The 16,470-nt window shown below is 42.3% G+C and overlaps 1 protein-coding gene across 3 annotated transcripts in view; it reads right to left on the bottom strand.

Annotated features, from left to right (window-relative positions):
• Window positions 1-3,418: 3,418 nt before the first annotated feature.
• The window catches only part of LOC137429836 (WD repeat-containing protein 76), a 216,844-nt gene continuing 203,792 nt past the window's right edge, over window positions 3,419-16,470 (bottom strand). For all 3 annotated transcript variants that reach the window (XM_068120130.2, XM_068120131.2, XM_068120133.2), the window contains 3 exons: window positions 4,430-4,582; window positions 4,051-4,104; window positions 3,419-3,938 (listed from right to left, as the gene is read on the bottom strand). In XM_068120130.2, coding sequence (XP_067976231.2) covers window positions 3,626-3,938; window positions 4,051-4,104; window positions 4,430-4,582 — 520 coding nt within the window. In that variant the 3' untranslated portion in view covers window positions 3,419-3,625. The remainder of the gene's footprint in view (window positions 3,939-4,050; window positions 4,105-4,429; window positions 4,583-16,470) is intronic.

Here is a 16,470-nt window from a genome sequence, read left to right as displayed (position 1 = left end):
CCAATCAAATTTGCTGCTCGTGGACTCCCATCCATGTCCTCGTTTCTGAACACAGCGCAGGGTAAGGTGTTCTATGAACTCTCTCTCATTTGAAGATGTGGACCCATTCAAATTAGATATTCCAAGCACACGTGAATGTTCAATATCGCTCTCGTGACATTATTTTAGGTAAGAAAACACAGAATGTGGTTATTTTGAAGGTTAGGCCGAGAAAAATATATTTCCGGGTTCTGGTCAGCACGCGCATCGATTCTGACCCTGCGTGACAACAATTTATTTTTTCAAATTTGGTATCGACGTTCGCGCACGGTTCTCTCCTACAAAACTGCGTTTAGTTTGTCCAAATCCAACCAGCCGTTCCAAAGATATGAGTAGTTTTGTGTGCCGTGACGTCATGAATCCAATAGGGAAGTTGCATGTGACGTCATCATCTTAGTTAGGTGACCGCTTGGGTGGCAAAACATTGCTTCTGCCACCATACGTAATGGCGGCAATTTGAAACTCGGCACATATAAATTGCCCCCTACACGATGGTAAAGAGTTGTGCTGTCGGATGTACAGCCCGATTTCATAAGGGATCGGGCTTGTCATTCTACCGTTTTCCGGACAACGCTAAAACGGTTTCATGGCTGCCTTGACTGCAGCTCAGGTGAGAATATGGCTCATGAGGTCGTTACCTTCGCTCGCGAAGCAAAAAGCAGGATTAGGCATTTGGTTACGTACATGTGGAGTGCATATGGCATACTTGTGTACGTGTGGAGTGTGTGTGTGGCATACGTGTGGAGTGTGCGTGGCGTACGTGTGGCATACTTGTGGAGTGTGTGTGGCGTACTTGTGGAGTGTGTGTGGCGTACTTGTGGAGTGTGTGTGGTGTACTTGTGGAGTGTGTGTGGCGTACTTGTGGCGTACGTGTGGTGTACTTATGGCGTACGTGTGGCGTACTTGTGGAGTGTGTGGCGTACGTGTGGAGTGTGTGTGGCGTACGTGTGGAGTGTGTGGCGTACGTGTGGAGTGTGTGTGGCATACGTGTGGATTGTGTGTGGCGTACTTGTGGCGTACGTGTGGCATACTTGTGTTGTACGTATGGCGTACTTGTGGCGTACGTGTGGAGTGTGTGGACTGTGGAGTGTGTGTGGCGTACGTGTGGAGTGTGTGGACTGTGGAGTGTGTGTGGCGTACTTGTGGGTCCACAGGCAGATGACACAGCCTCAGTTTCTCACAATACCGCGGAAACGCCTCAACGGGCAAGCTACGGGCGTAAACTGACAGGTCCGTCTGATCAAACGACAGCTTTCCCGCCATGTTGTTTTTGCCACCCAAGATGGCGGCCGGAACCGGTTGCCATGGACGACGCTCACACGATGCAAGGCCTCTATCGGCTGGATATTGTCATTTATTGAAACGAAGACGTTCTTTGTCGGGTTCGTGTGAAGCAACCAGAAGGCCTAGAGAGCTGTGGGTGGTCTCGTTAGTTAGGCCTAGATCCTATCTCGTTTGCCATGAAGTTGTAAGTGTCTGATAATCTGGTGGACTGGGAGAAGAGATCGTGGGAGACCATCGGCCTGTTAGACTACTTGCGCATGCGCAGTGTTGACGCGATCGACGCATTGGAATGTTTAACGGTACGGCGAGGCGATCTCGAGAACGAAATGGCAGTCTATAATATGGTTGAAGAACTTAATAATTTTCAGAATAAATACATTTTAAAATAACTTAAGTTTGTGTTCATTATTTACAAAAAGGCCTACCAGTCCCATTGGCTGTCTTTAATTTCTCTCTGGACGGCACCACAGCAGATGAGGAGGACCGCAAGGCATGAGGACACAAAAAACCTCTATATGTGCAATCCATGTTTTTCAAAAAAAGAAAAGAAAAAAAAAACCGCATCGCCGCATCAATTCTGGAACTTTGGTCTGACTAGAGACCAGCAATATATATTTTTTGGCCTTAAATAAGATCTTCGTCAAAGCCACGATGATTGCATGAACAAAACATGTTCTTGCTCGAGTTATTATTTTGTGACGTTTTTCTTGGAGACGTTATCTAGTATCCACAAAACAATGTCACAGGGTTATTCCAATTAATGAGTTTGAGGGCATACATACCTTCCACGGAAGCAGAATCATTCAAAGGCTTTATGTCTATGTTTGGTTTATTTTTACCTCCACCACAAAAGGTGGATAGAAGTTATGTATTCACCCCGTTTTTCTGTCTTTCTGTGAGCAGGACATATAATGTTGTGGACGGTTTTGGACTAAACTTGGTGGACAGGTTGGGTGTGTGACGAGGACGAATTGGTTGGATTGTGGTGAAGATCTGGACACCAGCATTTTCTTTGAATTACCTCCACCACCAGGGCCGGAATGTGCGCAGGGTGGAGGGTGGGGGGTGGGAGGTGGGGGTGTGCTGCTATGAAGCTACAAGGAAATTTGACGTAGGCGGCCATTCAGCCCATCATCGATACCAACACCTGTTTATGTTAAAATAAACCCGTTGAGCTAACGACAATTTCATTGGGGGTAAGGGGGGAGGAATAGGGATGAGAAAAGTGTGGCAGGCTCAGTCAGGAACATCACGAAGGGGTTAATTTTGGGGGGTGGGTTTGGTGGAGACCACTGCTCTCCCCCACCACTGCCTACATTTGATTTAGGGCCGGCCCTGTCCACCACCTAAAGTGGATGGAGGTTATGTTTTCACCCCTGTCTGTCTGTGAGCAGGATATCTCAGTTGTAGACGGTTTTGGGCGAAACTTCGTGGACATGTCGAGAGTGTGACAGGGAAGAATCGATTCAATTTCGGTGAAGATGCGGATCCGGATCCGAGAGGTTTTTAGTGATTCTTCTTCACCATTGAGTGATAGGACTAACATGATGTATAACACGATATCGCCAAAAAGTTATGGACTGATTCGGACGAAACGCAATGAACAGCTTGGGTATGTGATGAGGATGAATCAATTTGATTTTGGTGACGATCCGAGTCCTTATCTGGATACGAGATAAAAAAAATAATAATAATAATGAGTCACCACCATCGAGAGATGGGGTCAAAAACAATATATAGCATATCTCAAAAAGTTGTGGACGGATTCGGATGAAACTTGGGGGAAGAGTTGGTTAGGTGACAAGAACAAGCCGATTAGATTTTGGAGATCCAGATCCAGATCCGGCTCAAAAGTGGGATACCAAACAAACTGTTCAGCGTAGCGGAGGTATGTGCTCTACCGAAGGCCATTCCAGTTTGTTTTTGTTTTCAAATTCATTAATTTGTCTGATTCTCTTGCCAAAGCTGAACTGCAAGCAATTTTCTGCAAATAAAAGGTCTCAGCAATCCACATATGAGTTGCATTCTTTCGACAGAACAGTCAAGGAGTTTTCTCTGCAAAGCTTAAGATGGAACACGTTCATGCACTAATAGAGCAGTTCTGCTGTATAATTTATTTCCAAAAAAAAAAAAAAGTAAGTCAATGATACATTGCAAGAATAGAAAGCAGAGTTTAACAAACTGAAATGTTAAAAAAAAATCTACTATCTCAATGTGATGACTGAGAATATACAAGCATAGTGCAGAAACTCGAGGTAACCGAGTGTTAAATGGTGGATAAATATGCCAGCCTTTAGATAGGTTAGAGGTCGTTTGAGTCAGTAACACACCTGTTTGCACGAGTTGTGGGCCTTTTGAATGTGGGAGTTAGAAATACGTGAACCTTGCCGCTCGAGTTCCCACACGCGAGGGCGGGACGGTGTGGGTGAAAAGCATTGATCGAGCAAACTGAGGAAAGCGCAAAGGAGTGAAATCTGTGCAATATCCGGCCCTGCGTGCTGAAGAGATCGACGCATCGCGGGTGCGATGTGCTTCCGACGACGAAGCAGTCATCCCGAGATGGGTGCCATGCCAGGCGGAAAGGTTTGGTCCATCTGCCTATTCGATTATCGTGTCTGCATGTAGAGAAGGGCGTTGTATGTGAGAATAGAAAAGCAAAACTTCATAAGAAAGGCAATAAGACATTAAAGGTGTCAAAAAAAAAAAAAGTTTCAATTTTCACCCTACTTGATAGTCACAAGCTCTTGCAGGTTGGGCTGGATGGTGCTGGTATCAAATATGCTAAAGCAGGAAGTAGAGGAAGCAAGTTAGCAAAGTATATTAAAAAGTCTGTCAGTAACTTTATCACTCTATGTCTTAACAAATTAACCCTCATGCATCTTGCTTTAGACTTGCAACAACTAATGTAGCCAGATATCACCGAGCATCAACAAAACGTTTCTGCAACAGACAATGTTGTTACAATGCAACAGCCCTGGGTGCTCGATGTTGCTCTGTACCTGGTAGAAAGCCAGAAAAAACCGAGTCAAAACCAACAGCATTAGAAGACGAAGAAGAAGAAAAAAAACACGAGGTTGAAAAGATGAACCCGTGACCGCATACTGACCGAATGGTATCATCGGCTCCAGAGGTGACGAGTCGATCACCCGAGACAGAAGAGAAAGCCGCAGACTGGACACAAACGTGATGCTGATGGAGAGTAACTGCAGGTGTCATAGACTGCTCAGGAAACTTCCGTATGTCCCAGATGTTTACTCGTCTTCACATTGAAAAAAGAAAGGTCAGGGTTCCAGAGATAAGAAAAAGGATCAGAAAATGTTTCTAGATAATTATTGATTACAAGCTAATTGATTACATGCTCCATCTTGTCTTCCGCTCCCTCTTTTATATATTTTGTATGTCTGGTTGATTTGTTTGTGAAATAAATGTTAGCTCTTTCACGAGCCTCGATTCAGTATACAAAAAAGCTTAAAAGCTCATGATGGCTGATTAAATCTGGCAATCTCATTCAGGTGCAAAGAAAGAGCAAGTGTGATTAATTTTGTGAAAGTAAAATTTATCAAAAATAAAAAGTACCAATGCACCTTTGGTGTAAACAAACTTTCATCATTGAAATAAAGACTTTTTTAGGCCGTCCGAGTGGCGGTGCGCAAGGTTGTACACCATCGCCCATCGCCGCTTAGGCATCAGCAACCCACAATTGGCCGGCTGCTGCTAGGTGCAAGCGCAGCAAGCGATCGGCTGCTTGGCGTCTGTGGGGCGCAGACGTTAATGCCTTGAGTAGGTGGGTGGTGGAGGCGGGGGGGGGGAGGGGGGGCTACCTCACAGATCACGTACACCCTTTAACCCCTTACACTGTGCCAGTTGTCTCGTGTTCATTTGAATCTTGTATTTCGAGGTCACGCGTGGGTGTTTAGTTTCTACTATCTTCCCTGTATTGACCGATTTGGTGAATAGAAAACCTTTGGAGGGAAATCAATTAATTAGGGGAATCCATTTGTTTGGCAGATTGAGTGTGTTTAGACATGCATGAGAATAGGGGCACATCACCAACACACTGAAAATTTGGCTTTAAGCTGGCTATCTGCAGAACAATAATTCCTGGGATGTACAGTTCCAGTCTTAGATTGCTTGAGGCTGGGGCTGAGTGAGGGGGGTGGTACACAAAACGATCTCTTTTTTTGGCAACATTCGTCAGGGAGTAGGACCTTAATCTGAGACGTCAAAAGGGGTGTGGCATTCATTGGTGATTAGCAGAGGTATAATTGCAGAAGTTGGTGAATATCTTACAAGAATGCAAATTTCAAATATTAAGATAACTAATTATAACAGTTAAAGCAGGGATACAAGGCAGTTTGTGATTATAAAAGCAAAAATTGATCGACTGTCAATAAATAAACATGATTGGCTTTTTGGGATACCAGCAGGGCTACCCGGCATTGCCCGGTCTATTTTATTGTGGGGGCCTAAAACGCTTCCCTTCACCCACTAAGGAATTGGGGTCCCTGCACACCCACAATAGAGCGATAAAAAAAAATAGGGGCAATACCCCTGGGCACTCACCTGGTAGAATAAAGCAGTATACTACACTGACTAAAGGTATTTTAAACAGTATCACGGTATTTTAAACCAATTTCAATGGTTGCTAGAAGACAGGGCAGCAGGTACAATCATACGAACGTAATCATAAGACTTTAAACAAACAAAAATAGCTATTTTGAGGGGGGGGGGGCGGGTGCACCCCTCAGTAGATCCCTCAGAGCCCAATTTTTTTTAATGCCATGAACAAACTTTGATACACCATGGGTAGTGAAGGTTGTGGTCAAGTTTCATTGGAATTGTGTGTGTAGTTTCTGAGAAGAAATAAAATACCTATTTTGGGGGGGCTACGCCCTCCTCCCCGTAGATGCCCTTAGGGCCCGATTTTTTAAATGCAGTGAACAAACTTTGGTACAACACGGGTGATCAAGGTAGTGGTCACGTTTCATCAGAATTGCTAGTTTTTGGGAAGAAAGCAAATACCTATTTTGGGGGTAAACCTCCACATAGTCTTAGACCCTAATTTTATAAATGCCGGGAACAGACGTTAGTACATCTCGGGTGATGAATGGAACGTTGTGGTCAGGTTTCATAGGAATTGTACGTTTAGTTTCTGAGAACAAATCAAATACCTATTTTGGGGGGGATCAAACCTGGATCCACTTTGACCTCCAGTAGACCACCTTACACCGACTTTTTAATGCCATAAACAAACGTTAGTCACAACACAAGAAATATCATTTGTGCAAAGTTTGGTCACAATCCCAAAAAAATAAAAAATAAAAACGAAAAAAGTTTGACGAACATCCGTTCAGCAATCTCTGAGCAAAATGGCGACACACAGACAGACTAACGGCTCTCTTATATAGTGTGTGTAAAAAAAAAAGAAAAATAACACACACACACACACACACACACACACACACACACACACACACACACACACACACACACACACACACACACACACACACACACACACACACACACACACACTAGCCTGGCTCAGCTCGCTGTCGTTACTGGGGAACGGGCTTATTTTAGCCGAGGATAATGACTGTACAGGCAGTCCCCGGGTTACGAACGCCCGTACTTACGAACGCCCGTACTTACGAACTGACCTCCATAAAGCCTATGATTTAAAAAATACCTATACTTTGTGTGCAGAATCGAGGCTCGTGAAAGAGCTAACATTTATCACACAGAGAAAAAAAATCAAACAGACACACAAAGTATATAATAAGGGGAGCGGTAGACAAGAGAAATACGAGAAAAGCTCTGTTCAAGCCACCCTTGATGTTTACTTTAAGAAAATTGACTAGCACCAGGTCCATCCTCTCCAGCACAAGGTCCATCCTCTCCAACACCAGGCCCATCATCTCGGAGAGATATATCAAGGTATGATCGTTTCAAGGTTTGTCAGACATCAATTGAAACGAGAGTAAGTGTTAACCTTTAATCATTATCTTTTCTTTTCTATCTAAACAGTTTAAGAAATGTTTCTTTCATGTGTTTTATACCTATAGATGTTTTAGGTAAAATATATGCTATATACTTTGACAAACATTTGACTAATTGACGCGAGATGTGAACCGTACGCAACTGTTCCGACTTGCATACAAATTCGACTTACAAACTTAAAAACGGAACTCGTTTGTAACCCGGGGACTGCCTGCACCTGAGTTGCTGTGTTGCCATGATTTACACCAATCATAATACAAACAATTACTTTGCACAAATGTATTTGTTGTTTGTGATGTTACATTTTTATAGGCAATTTTGGTTGAAGATTTAGGTTGAATGTTTTTTTTTCAAGAAAGAACCCCTCAGCACACACATAGGGGAGGGGTAGGTGCAGACTGGAAGTTTGGGACGATTACACCTCACCACCACGTGATTCAAAACCACCACAACGTTATTAAAAACGCTTCACAACCACGGAAACAAAAGTGTGAGGGAGTCGTTAAGTGACAACACAGACACTGCCCACATGTGTAGATATCTATCTATAATTCCAGTAATCTCTGTGTGTGTGTGTGTGTGTGTATGTGTGTATGTCTGTGTGTTTGTCTGTGACCGCTGTTTCTCGACAACCACGGGTCCGATATACTTGAAACTTGCCAGGTATATTGCTGGGGACCCGAGGATGTGCCTTTTCAAGGTTTCATATTAATCGGACAAGTAGTTACCGAGCTATGTCCAAAAAACGATTCAACCAATCAGAGAGCAGCGAGCTATCACGTGTGCCGAACGTGCCGAACAGACTCTGCCTCGGACGGCACATTTGAGAGCGTATTCATTTATTTCACGTTGGCAAACTATGTTGGCGTTAAACTATGTTTTAAAACTAATTAAAACTAATTTGCGATTCTTTCGCTTTCCTGCGCGTTTGTGCACGCTATGGCGATTTCTTTACCAAACTCCGCAAGCCGTTCGCTTTGGACCAAACCATTTCATGTAAATAGAGGGGGGGGATTGTCACCGTACTCGCAAGCCGTTCGCTTTGGACCAAACCATTTCATGTAAATAGAGGGGGGGGATTGTCACCGTACTCGCAAGCCGTTCGCTTTGGACCAAACCATTTCATGTAAATAGAGGGGGGGGGGATATAATTTTAGATATATATATAGTACGGGCATGCCCTAGTATAGATAAATGACTGTACCCGAGTTGCTGTTTTGTCAGGGCTTAAACCAATCATAATTCAAACAATTATTTTGCACAAATGTATTTGTAATATACGTGACATTAGTTTTTATAAACAATTGAAGTTGGGAAATTTTTTTTCCAAAAAAACATTGGAAATTTTTTCAAAAACAATACCCTTAGGACATACCGACCGGAGAGATATGTGCATACCAGAAGTTTGGTACGTTTTCACAAAAGTTTGAGAAAGTAGTTCAGTGACAAGACAACACAACACAGGACAGACGCTGCACAGATATATATATATATATATATATATATATATATATATATATATATATATATATATATATATATATATATATATATATATATATATATATATATTAGGGTGGTCCTCAAATGTACACCAAAAAATTAAATTGGACTTTTTTCAGGTGCTTGTTGCTAACATTGTTCCTTATTGTGAAAAAATGAAATGTGCCAAAGATGGTTTCTATACGACTTTATTTGCTACTGTCACACATGGGTTGAAAATTGCAATGTTTCAGTATCGACACACAAAATTGTTTTTAATAAACTAACACTCAGATGTAATCCCAAATCAGCAAGAATGTATGACAATCATCATAAACACACAGAGTAAGAGTCCTCCAGACCATTGATTCCTCATTAATAAGTTCTGTGGTAAATTATTTCCTCCATATCTTCTTTGCGTCGGGGAACTGATGGCGATGCCACTCAACAACTTGCAACAGGTACTGGTGCTGCTGTTCATCCTTTGTCAAGACTTTGTTGTAGTCCTGTATTAATGCTACACCACGTTCTGCAAAGTCGTTGACAGTGGCAATACCGCGCAAGACTTGCTGTGTTGACTGAAATGATGGGTCATCGGCCCACTCACCAGGGTCCTTTTCTAGGAAGTCAGTATTGACTTTGAATGCAGTAAAAATTCGCAGTGAGGCAGAAGTAACAAAATCTGCAACAGTCTTGGCAGCGATGGCTTATTTTGCTGTAAGATCCACATGTACCTGTGGTTGAGGATTCTCTTGGCATTCTTCTTCAAGAGCAGCTACTATCATTCGCTTGACATCAAGCTCAACACTATCGTCAAACAGAGCAAGTCCTGCCAGTTCTTCGCTGAGGTACCACAAGTGATTGGAAAGCTTTTTGCTGGTGGCTTCGGCAATCACTGAATCAGGATAGAAAATGAGTGCTTTTAAGAGAGCTAGGTCTCCAGCGGGAGCACTAATGGCAGATGGAGCGCTGAACCAGGCTTTGGTATACACTGCTCCAACAAATGCTGTAAAACGCTTTATGCCAGTGAGTTCCTTTGGGGTCAGTCAAAACTGATCACGGAACAAGTAGATCTTGATTCCATAAATCACACGGGCCATCCATCTTGCCCGATGCATGGCTCCTGGCTGCATGAACCTGAATCCTCTCGGAGGACGCTCACCAAACAGAATAATAGTCAACTCAAGAAGTTCACGGTAGTCATCTCGTAGTTGGCCCGATTCCAGTTTCTGGATGCAGAATGAAACGACATCTTCTTTGCAACTTAAAAATACACCTGAAACTACAGAGTCCAGGTCATCAGGCATCATTGGCTTAAACCTGCTTTGGTCAATGGAATTCCAGTTTGACTGGAAACGCTTGAAGACGGCTATCTCAGGTCCTTTTGATGGACCAAGAAATGGTTTGAATGCTGCCATTGCTGCCTCTACCACTAGTTCCAGAATGTGATGCCGGCATGCAAAATGTAATAGTGGTCGTCCAAGCTTTTGCTGCAAAATAGTGCACGCACCAAGTGCTGAACCAGTGTTGCTGGCTGTCGTGTCAAAGCTCATACCTGCCACCATGTCTTGCAAATGCCATTCTTCGAGGCATTGCATAACAGCAGCAGCTGTTGCTAGTCCAGTTCCTGCTGGCAGCTTTGGCACACCCAGAAGCTTTCCAGTTCCTTGTGGGTCACTGACAATGACAGGAAGGCGATCAACTTTTTTAGTCCCATCGTCTGGAAGGAGCTTGCCATCCCAATGAACCACCAGACTTGTGTTTGGAGCATAGGATGCCTGGATGTCACCTGCTATTGTCTTTCGTTGGATCCGCCTGGATTTCCTGATCGATGTGCGGTTGATGGCCAACTCTGAAGGGTCGTGTCCCAGAGCAGAGGCTGCTGCTGACAAGATGTGAACAGCTGATCGATCGCTAACCTTGGTGGGGTCGAGAGCTGCTGTTAGGTCCGGTGTAACAATGCTACTTGCACGCTTTCGGCTCTGCCTCTTTGAAGCAGATAGAACAGCAGAGTCGTCATGATCACTGGCTTCAGCACTGCTGTCTGTTGATGATGCTAGCTCAAGAGTCTCCTCTCGGGCTGCTTGCTTCTCTTTTTCATGCTGCTCTCTTTCAGTCAACACCTTGTCGCGTTGATGTGTCCGCTCCTCTTTTCCTGCTAGCACCTTGTCAACACCAACCATAAAGCCCCGTCGACCTGGCTCCCGTTGTGCCTGAAGGAATTCACGGTCCTCTGGTATTTTGATCAGATCAAGGACATCAACATGAGCAATGTCAAATAAGTCACGTAGACCGGTTTGAAACTGCTCTTCTTTCTTTATCTGAGGGACAGATCGCCGGCTCTTTCCTTTCAGGATGGATCTGTATTGTTCTACTTTTCTCTCTAGTTTTGCAATGATATTCCGCTCATCTGCAGTGGGGATCCGTGCTTTCTCCCACATGCATAATGTCTCACGAACAACAGTTGTTGCAGCACTGCTTATGTCCAATTTCTCAGCATGATGTAGCTTAAAGTATCGCTGCAGAATCTCTTGCCAAGATGGGAGCCGAGTTTCTGGTAGTTTTTCAAGATGGCAGCCTATCAGCCACACATGGTTCTTTTTTCTGGTTGCTCTTCTTGAAGTACTTGCACTCGCCATCATAACTGAAACAAACCGAAATAATTTCTGTATAGTGCTGATTAACAGATTAGCAGGGGCCATGTGACAGTGGTAAAAGTTTTCAAAATGAAATGAAATTTTACCCAATTTGTTCTCTCTACAGGTGTAATAAAAAAATGGAAAAGCACTTTAGAAAAGTTAATGTTTACATTTGAGGACCACCCTAATATATATATATATATATATATATATATATATATATATATATATATATATATATATATATATATACATATATATATACATACATATATATATACATACATATATATATACATACATATATATATACATACATATATATATACATATATATATACATATATATATATACATATATATATACATATATATATACATATATATATACATATATATATACATATATATATACATATATATATACATATATATATACATATATATATACATATATATATACATATATATATACATATATATATACATATATATATACATATATATATATATATATATATATATATATATATATATATATATATATATATATATATATATATATATACATATATCTACATATATATATATATTCTATATTATAATAGCCGTAGATGATTCTGTCTGTCTGTCTGTCTGTCTATCTGTTGGGTGTCTGTCCGGGGTGTGGCTTACTCGGTTTGCAGAGTAGCTCCACCCATAGCTCCAACCATTCTGGGAGTGGCTATAAACAAATATCCACCATTTTATTAACTCGCATAGCTTTGAGTCCTGTTTTGTAGGCCCGTGGTGTCTTGCTCTCCCCCAGTTTTATTTCAAATCAAATTCGATAAATCATTTCATTTTTCACAGTCGCTAACATAGTTTTAGACTCGGTTGAAAAAAAACGGGAAGAAAATCCGATGAAAGTTGCCGTTTATAGAACGAAATGAATTCTCAAAGGCCTGTAACTTCAAGGCCATTGAGTCTCTCTCACGCCTTTATCTCCAATCTAACTCACCATATGATTTCATTTTTATCGATGGTTTTACTTTTAGACTCGGTGTCAGCAATAATTGAGAACAATCCACACACGCAGGAAAATGCAGAGATATATTTTTTAAAATCGCGTCATGGTGTATCATACACCGCCCAACATGACACCGCCGGCAATGTGTCGATATATATTAAAAATTCGCTTTTGCTTTTCCGTTATGATATATTACTATTTCGTTTGATGATAGTCGTCACAAAAACGTCAACAATGATGCCGACATATATTTCTTCGTTTTTATTTCATTCAACATATTAGCCGGAAGTAAAATATGTTTCAGGAAATTACCGAGAGATATTTCTTCGTTTTTTTTATTAGTTATGTGCGCATACACTTTAAATAGGTTTATTTGAAATCTTTAATTTTCCACAAACATTCCACACACGCGGGAAAATGCAGAGATATATTTTTTAAAATCGCGTCATGGTGTATCATACACCGCCCAACATGACACCGACGGCAATGTGTCGATATCTATTTTAAATTCGATATATCATTTCATTTTTCACAGTCGCTAACATAGTTTTAGACTCGGTTGAAAAAAAACGAGAAGAAAATCCGATGAAAGTTGCCGTTTATAGAACGAAATGAATTCTCAAATGCCTGTAACTTCAAGGCCATTGAGTCTCTCTCACGCCTTTATCTCCAATATAACTCACCATCATGGTTTTAGACTCGGTGTCAGCAACGCGGGAAAACGCAGAGATATATTTTTAAAAATACACCATATCACCGCCCAACAGCCAACAAGTATCATACACCGCCCAACATGACACAGACGTCAACATTTCGACATTATCGCTTTTTCTTTAAACCGAGCCGAACCGAATAAACCGAGTGAATTCACCGTTTACCTTTGATGCCAGTCGTCACAAAACGACATATATTTCTTCGTTTTTATTTCATTCAACATTTTTAGCCGGAAGTAAAATTACCGAGAAATTACCGAGTTCAGGAAATTACCGAGACATATTTCTTCGTTTTTTTATTTATTAGTTATTTGCGCATACACTTTAAATAGGTCTATTTGAAATATTAAATTTTCACAATGTAATTTACTTGCCATTTGTCATTTGATAATTATGAGACACTTCCTATTGAGGATCGTGACAATTCATGCGGTGCGTGGAAACTTCCATTTCCAAAATGGATGAAGAACGCACACCTGAACAGGATGCAGCTAGAAAACGAATGAGAAGGGCGAACGAGTCCGTCGTCGAACGTCAATGCAGACTTGAACAGGATGCAGCCAGAAAACGAATGAGACGGGAGAACGAGTCCGTCGACGAACGTCAATGCAGACTTGAACAGGTTGCAGCAAGAAAACGAATGAGACAGGAGAACGAGACAGTTGAGGAACGTGAACACAGACTCGCACAGGATGCTGCTGCAACAACGATGAGGTGCGAGAACGAGACCGTCGATGAACGCCAACACAGACTCGCACGGCATGCTGAGCAACAAAGACGTTGGAGTGCTCAGCAAACATATACAACCGCAGCCATAATGAATCCGGCCGAAGTATCCGATAATATTGTTCAAGAGCATAAATGCGGTCCAATGACATCACCATGTGTGTACTGTTCTGCACACCATTTCACAAATGAATCAACAGGACAAGGGGATGGATTTACACTGTGTTGTTCCAAGGGAAAAGTTAAATTGCCTCCACTATTTGCCGTACCTGCTCGACTGCAACAACTTTATCAGGGTGACGATGGAAAATGTCGCAACTTCCGAGACAATATCCGGAATTACAATTCGGCATTAGCTTTTGCATCAATGGGTGCTCAGATCTCATCTCCTCCAGGAAATGGACCATACTGTTTCAAAATCCACGGTCAAATTTACCATCGCTGTGGTCCATTACATCCATCACATGTACATGAACAAGCACAATTTGCACAATTATTTATTTTGGATACAGCTCAAGCTACAAAGGAACGTATGAATCGACCTGAGAATCACAGATGTTTGCAAGAATTGATGGCAGAACTGCACAACATACTATCTGACGTTAATCCTTATGTCACATGTTACAAGACTATGTTCGAGCGTGAACAGGAAGAAATCAGGAAAGCTGTCCTTGAAGATCGCCTCCCTTCTACCTTGGAAATGCATTTTCGTCGACTGTGTGCAGACGACCAAAGACGTTACAACATACCAACTGCTGATGAAATTGCTGCTGTCTTCGTTAGTGGACAAGATGGTGAACCACCTGCAAACAGGGATTTCCAGGTTCATTTGCATGACCAGGGCTTACACAATCTCTCTCCACTTTCCTCTCACATTGATCCCATGACATATCCCATTCTCTTTCCACATGGCGAGCCTGGATGGATGATAAACATGCCTCACCAGCGACAGACTGCGGTTCGAAACAAGGTAACTCATCGTGAATTCTATGCCTACCGACTGGCTATTCGAAATGAATTCAGCACTATCCATTCTTCGGGGAAATTGTTCCAGCAGTATGTTGTCGACGGATATTGCAAGGCAGAAGCAAATCGACTGCAATACTTCAAACAAAATCAGGAAACCCTTAGAGCCATGGAATACAGAGGACTACTGGACCACGTCCAGAACGTTGCTGCTGATAACCAACGTCCTGTCGGTCGTATCGTCATTTTGCCGTCGAGTTTTGCAGGGAGTCCCAGAGCTATGCAGCAGAACTACCAAGATGCTATGGCCATTGTTCGCAAATTCGGAAAACCAGATCTTTTCATCACGTTCACGTGTAATCCAAAATGGACAGAGATACAAGAAAACATCGGACAACACCAACGAGCTGAAGGCAGACCAGATTTAGTGGCACGCGTGTTTCATCTGAAATTAAAAGAGTTAATCGACGATATAACGAAGAAGCACGTGTTGGGCAAAGTACGTGCATTTCTCTACGTCGTCGAGTATCAGAAGCGTGGCCTACCGCATGCCCACATATTACTCATGCTGTGCCAAGAAGATAAAATTTGTACCGCTGAAGACTGACAGAATTGTTTCCGCACAAATTCCTAATTCAAATGAGTCACCAGAGATCCATTCCTTGGTGAAGTCTCACATGATACATGGTCCGTGTGGCAATTTAAATCGCCATTGGATTTGTGTGAAAGATGGAGTGTGCAGTAAAGGCTTTCCAAAAGCGTATGCTGCAGAGACACTTGCGAGCATAGATGGCTATGCCCTTTACAAGCGTCCCCCAAATGGACCCACCATAACCGTTCATGGAACCGATGTTGATTGCCAATATGTCGTCCCATTCAATGCTTATTTACTGAAGAAGTACAGAGCACACATCAACATTGAGGTTTGCGCAAGCATAAAGAGTATAAAGTACTTATTTAAATATGTGTACAAGGGACATGACTGTGCCAGCATCGAAATTCGAGAGCGCGGGAGAGTGGAGGTGGACGAAATAAAGACCTATTTGGACTGTAGATATGTCAGTGCCCCAGAGGCAGCATGGAGATTGATGGAATTTGAAATGCACAAACAGTCCCATTCCATCACCAGACTTGCGGTACACTTACCTGAATTGCAGACTGTTGTGTTCAGGGATGGTAACGAGGAAGAAGCCATTGTACGACATAGGGGTACAACACTTACAGCTTGGTTTCAGTTAAACCAGAGAGACCCTGAGGCACGAAGTTATCTGTACCATGACATTCCAAAATATTACGTATTTGAAGATGGACGAAAGACATGGAAACTTCGACGCCGGGGCGGCAACAAGGTTATCGGACGCATGGTTTCGGCAAGCCCTATGGACATTGAGCGCTTTCATCTTCGTGTACTCCTGCTGCACTGCCCTGGTAAAACATCATTTGAAGATCTCAGAACCGTAGATGGAGCAGTTTGTGAAACATACAAGGATGCAGCCAGGAAATTACATTTAACAGAAGATGATACAGAATGGGACAGGTCCTTAGCTGATGGAGTTATCTTTGCCATGCCACAACAATTGAGATCTCTTTTTGCAACCCTATGCATATTCTG

This window comes from Myxine glutinosa, chromosome 6, assembly GCF_964187855.1.
Source record: "Myxine glutinosa chromosome 6, kmMyxGlut1.1, whole genome shotgun sequence".
NCBI classification, from domain to species: domain Eukaryota; kingdom Metazoa; phylum Chordata; class Myxini; order Myxiniformes; family Myxinidae; genus Myxine; species Myxine glutinosa.
The sequence above is the reverse complement of the archived record's forward strand: the minus strand, read 5'-3'. Positions and strand labels throughout refer to the sequence as shown.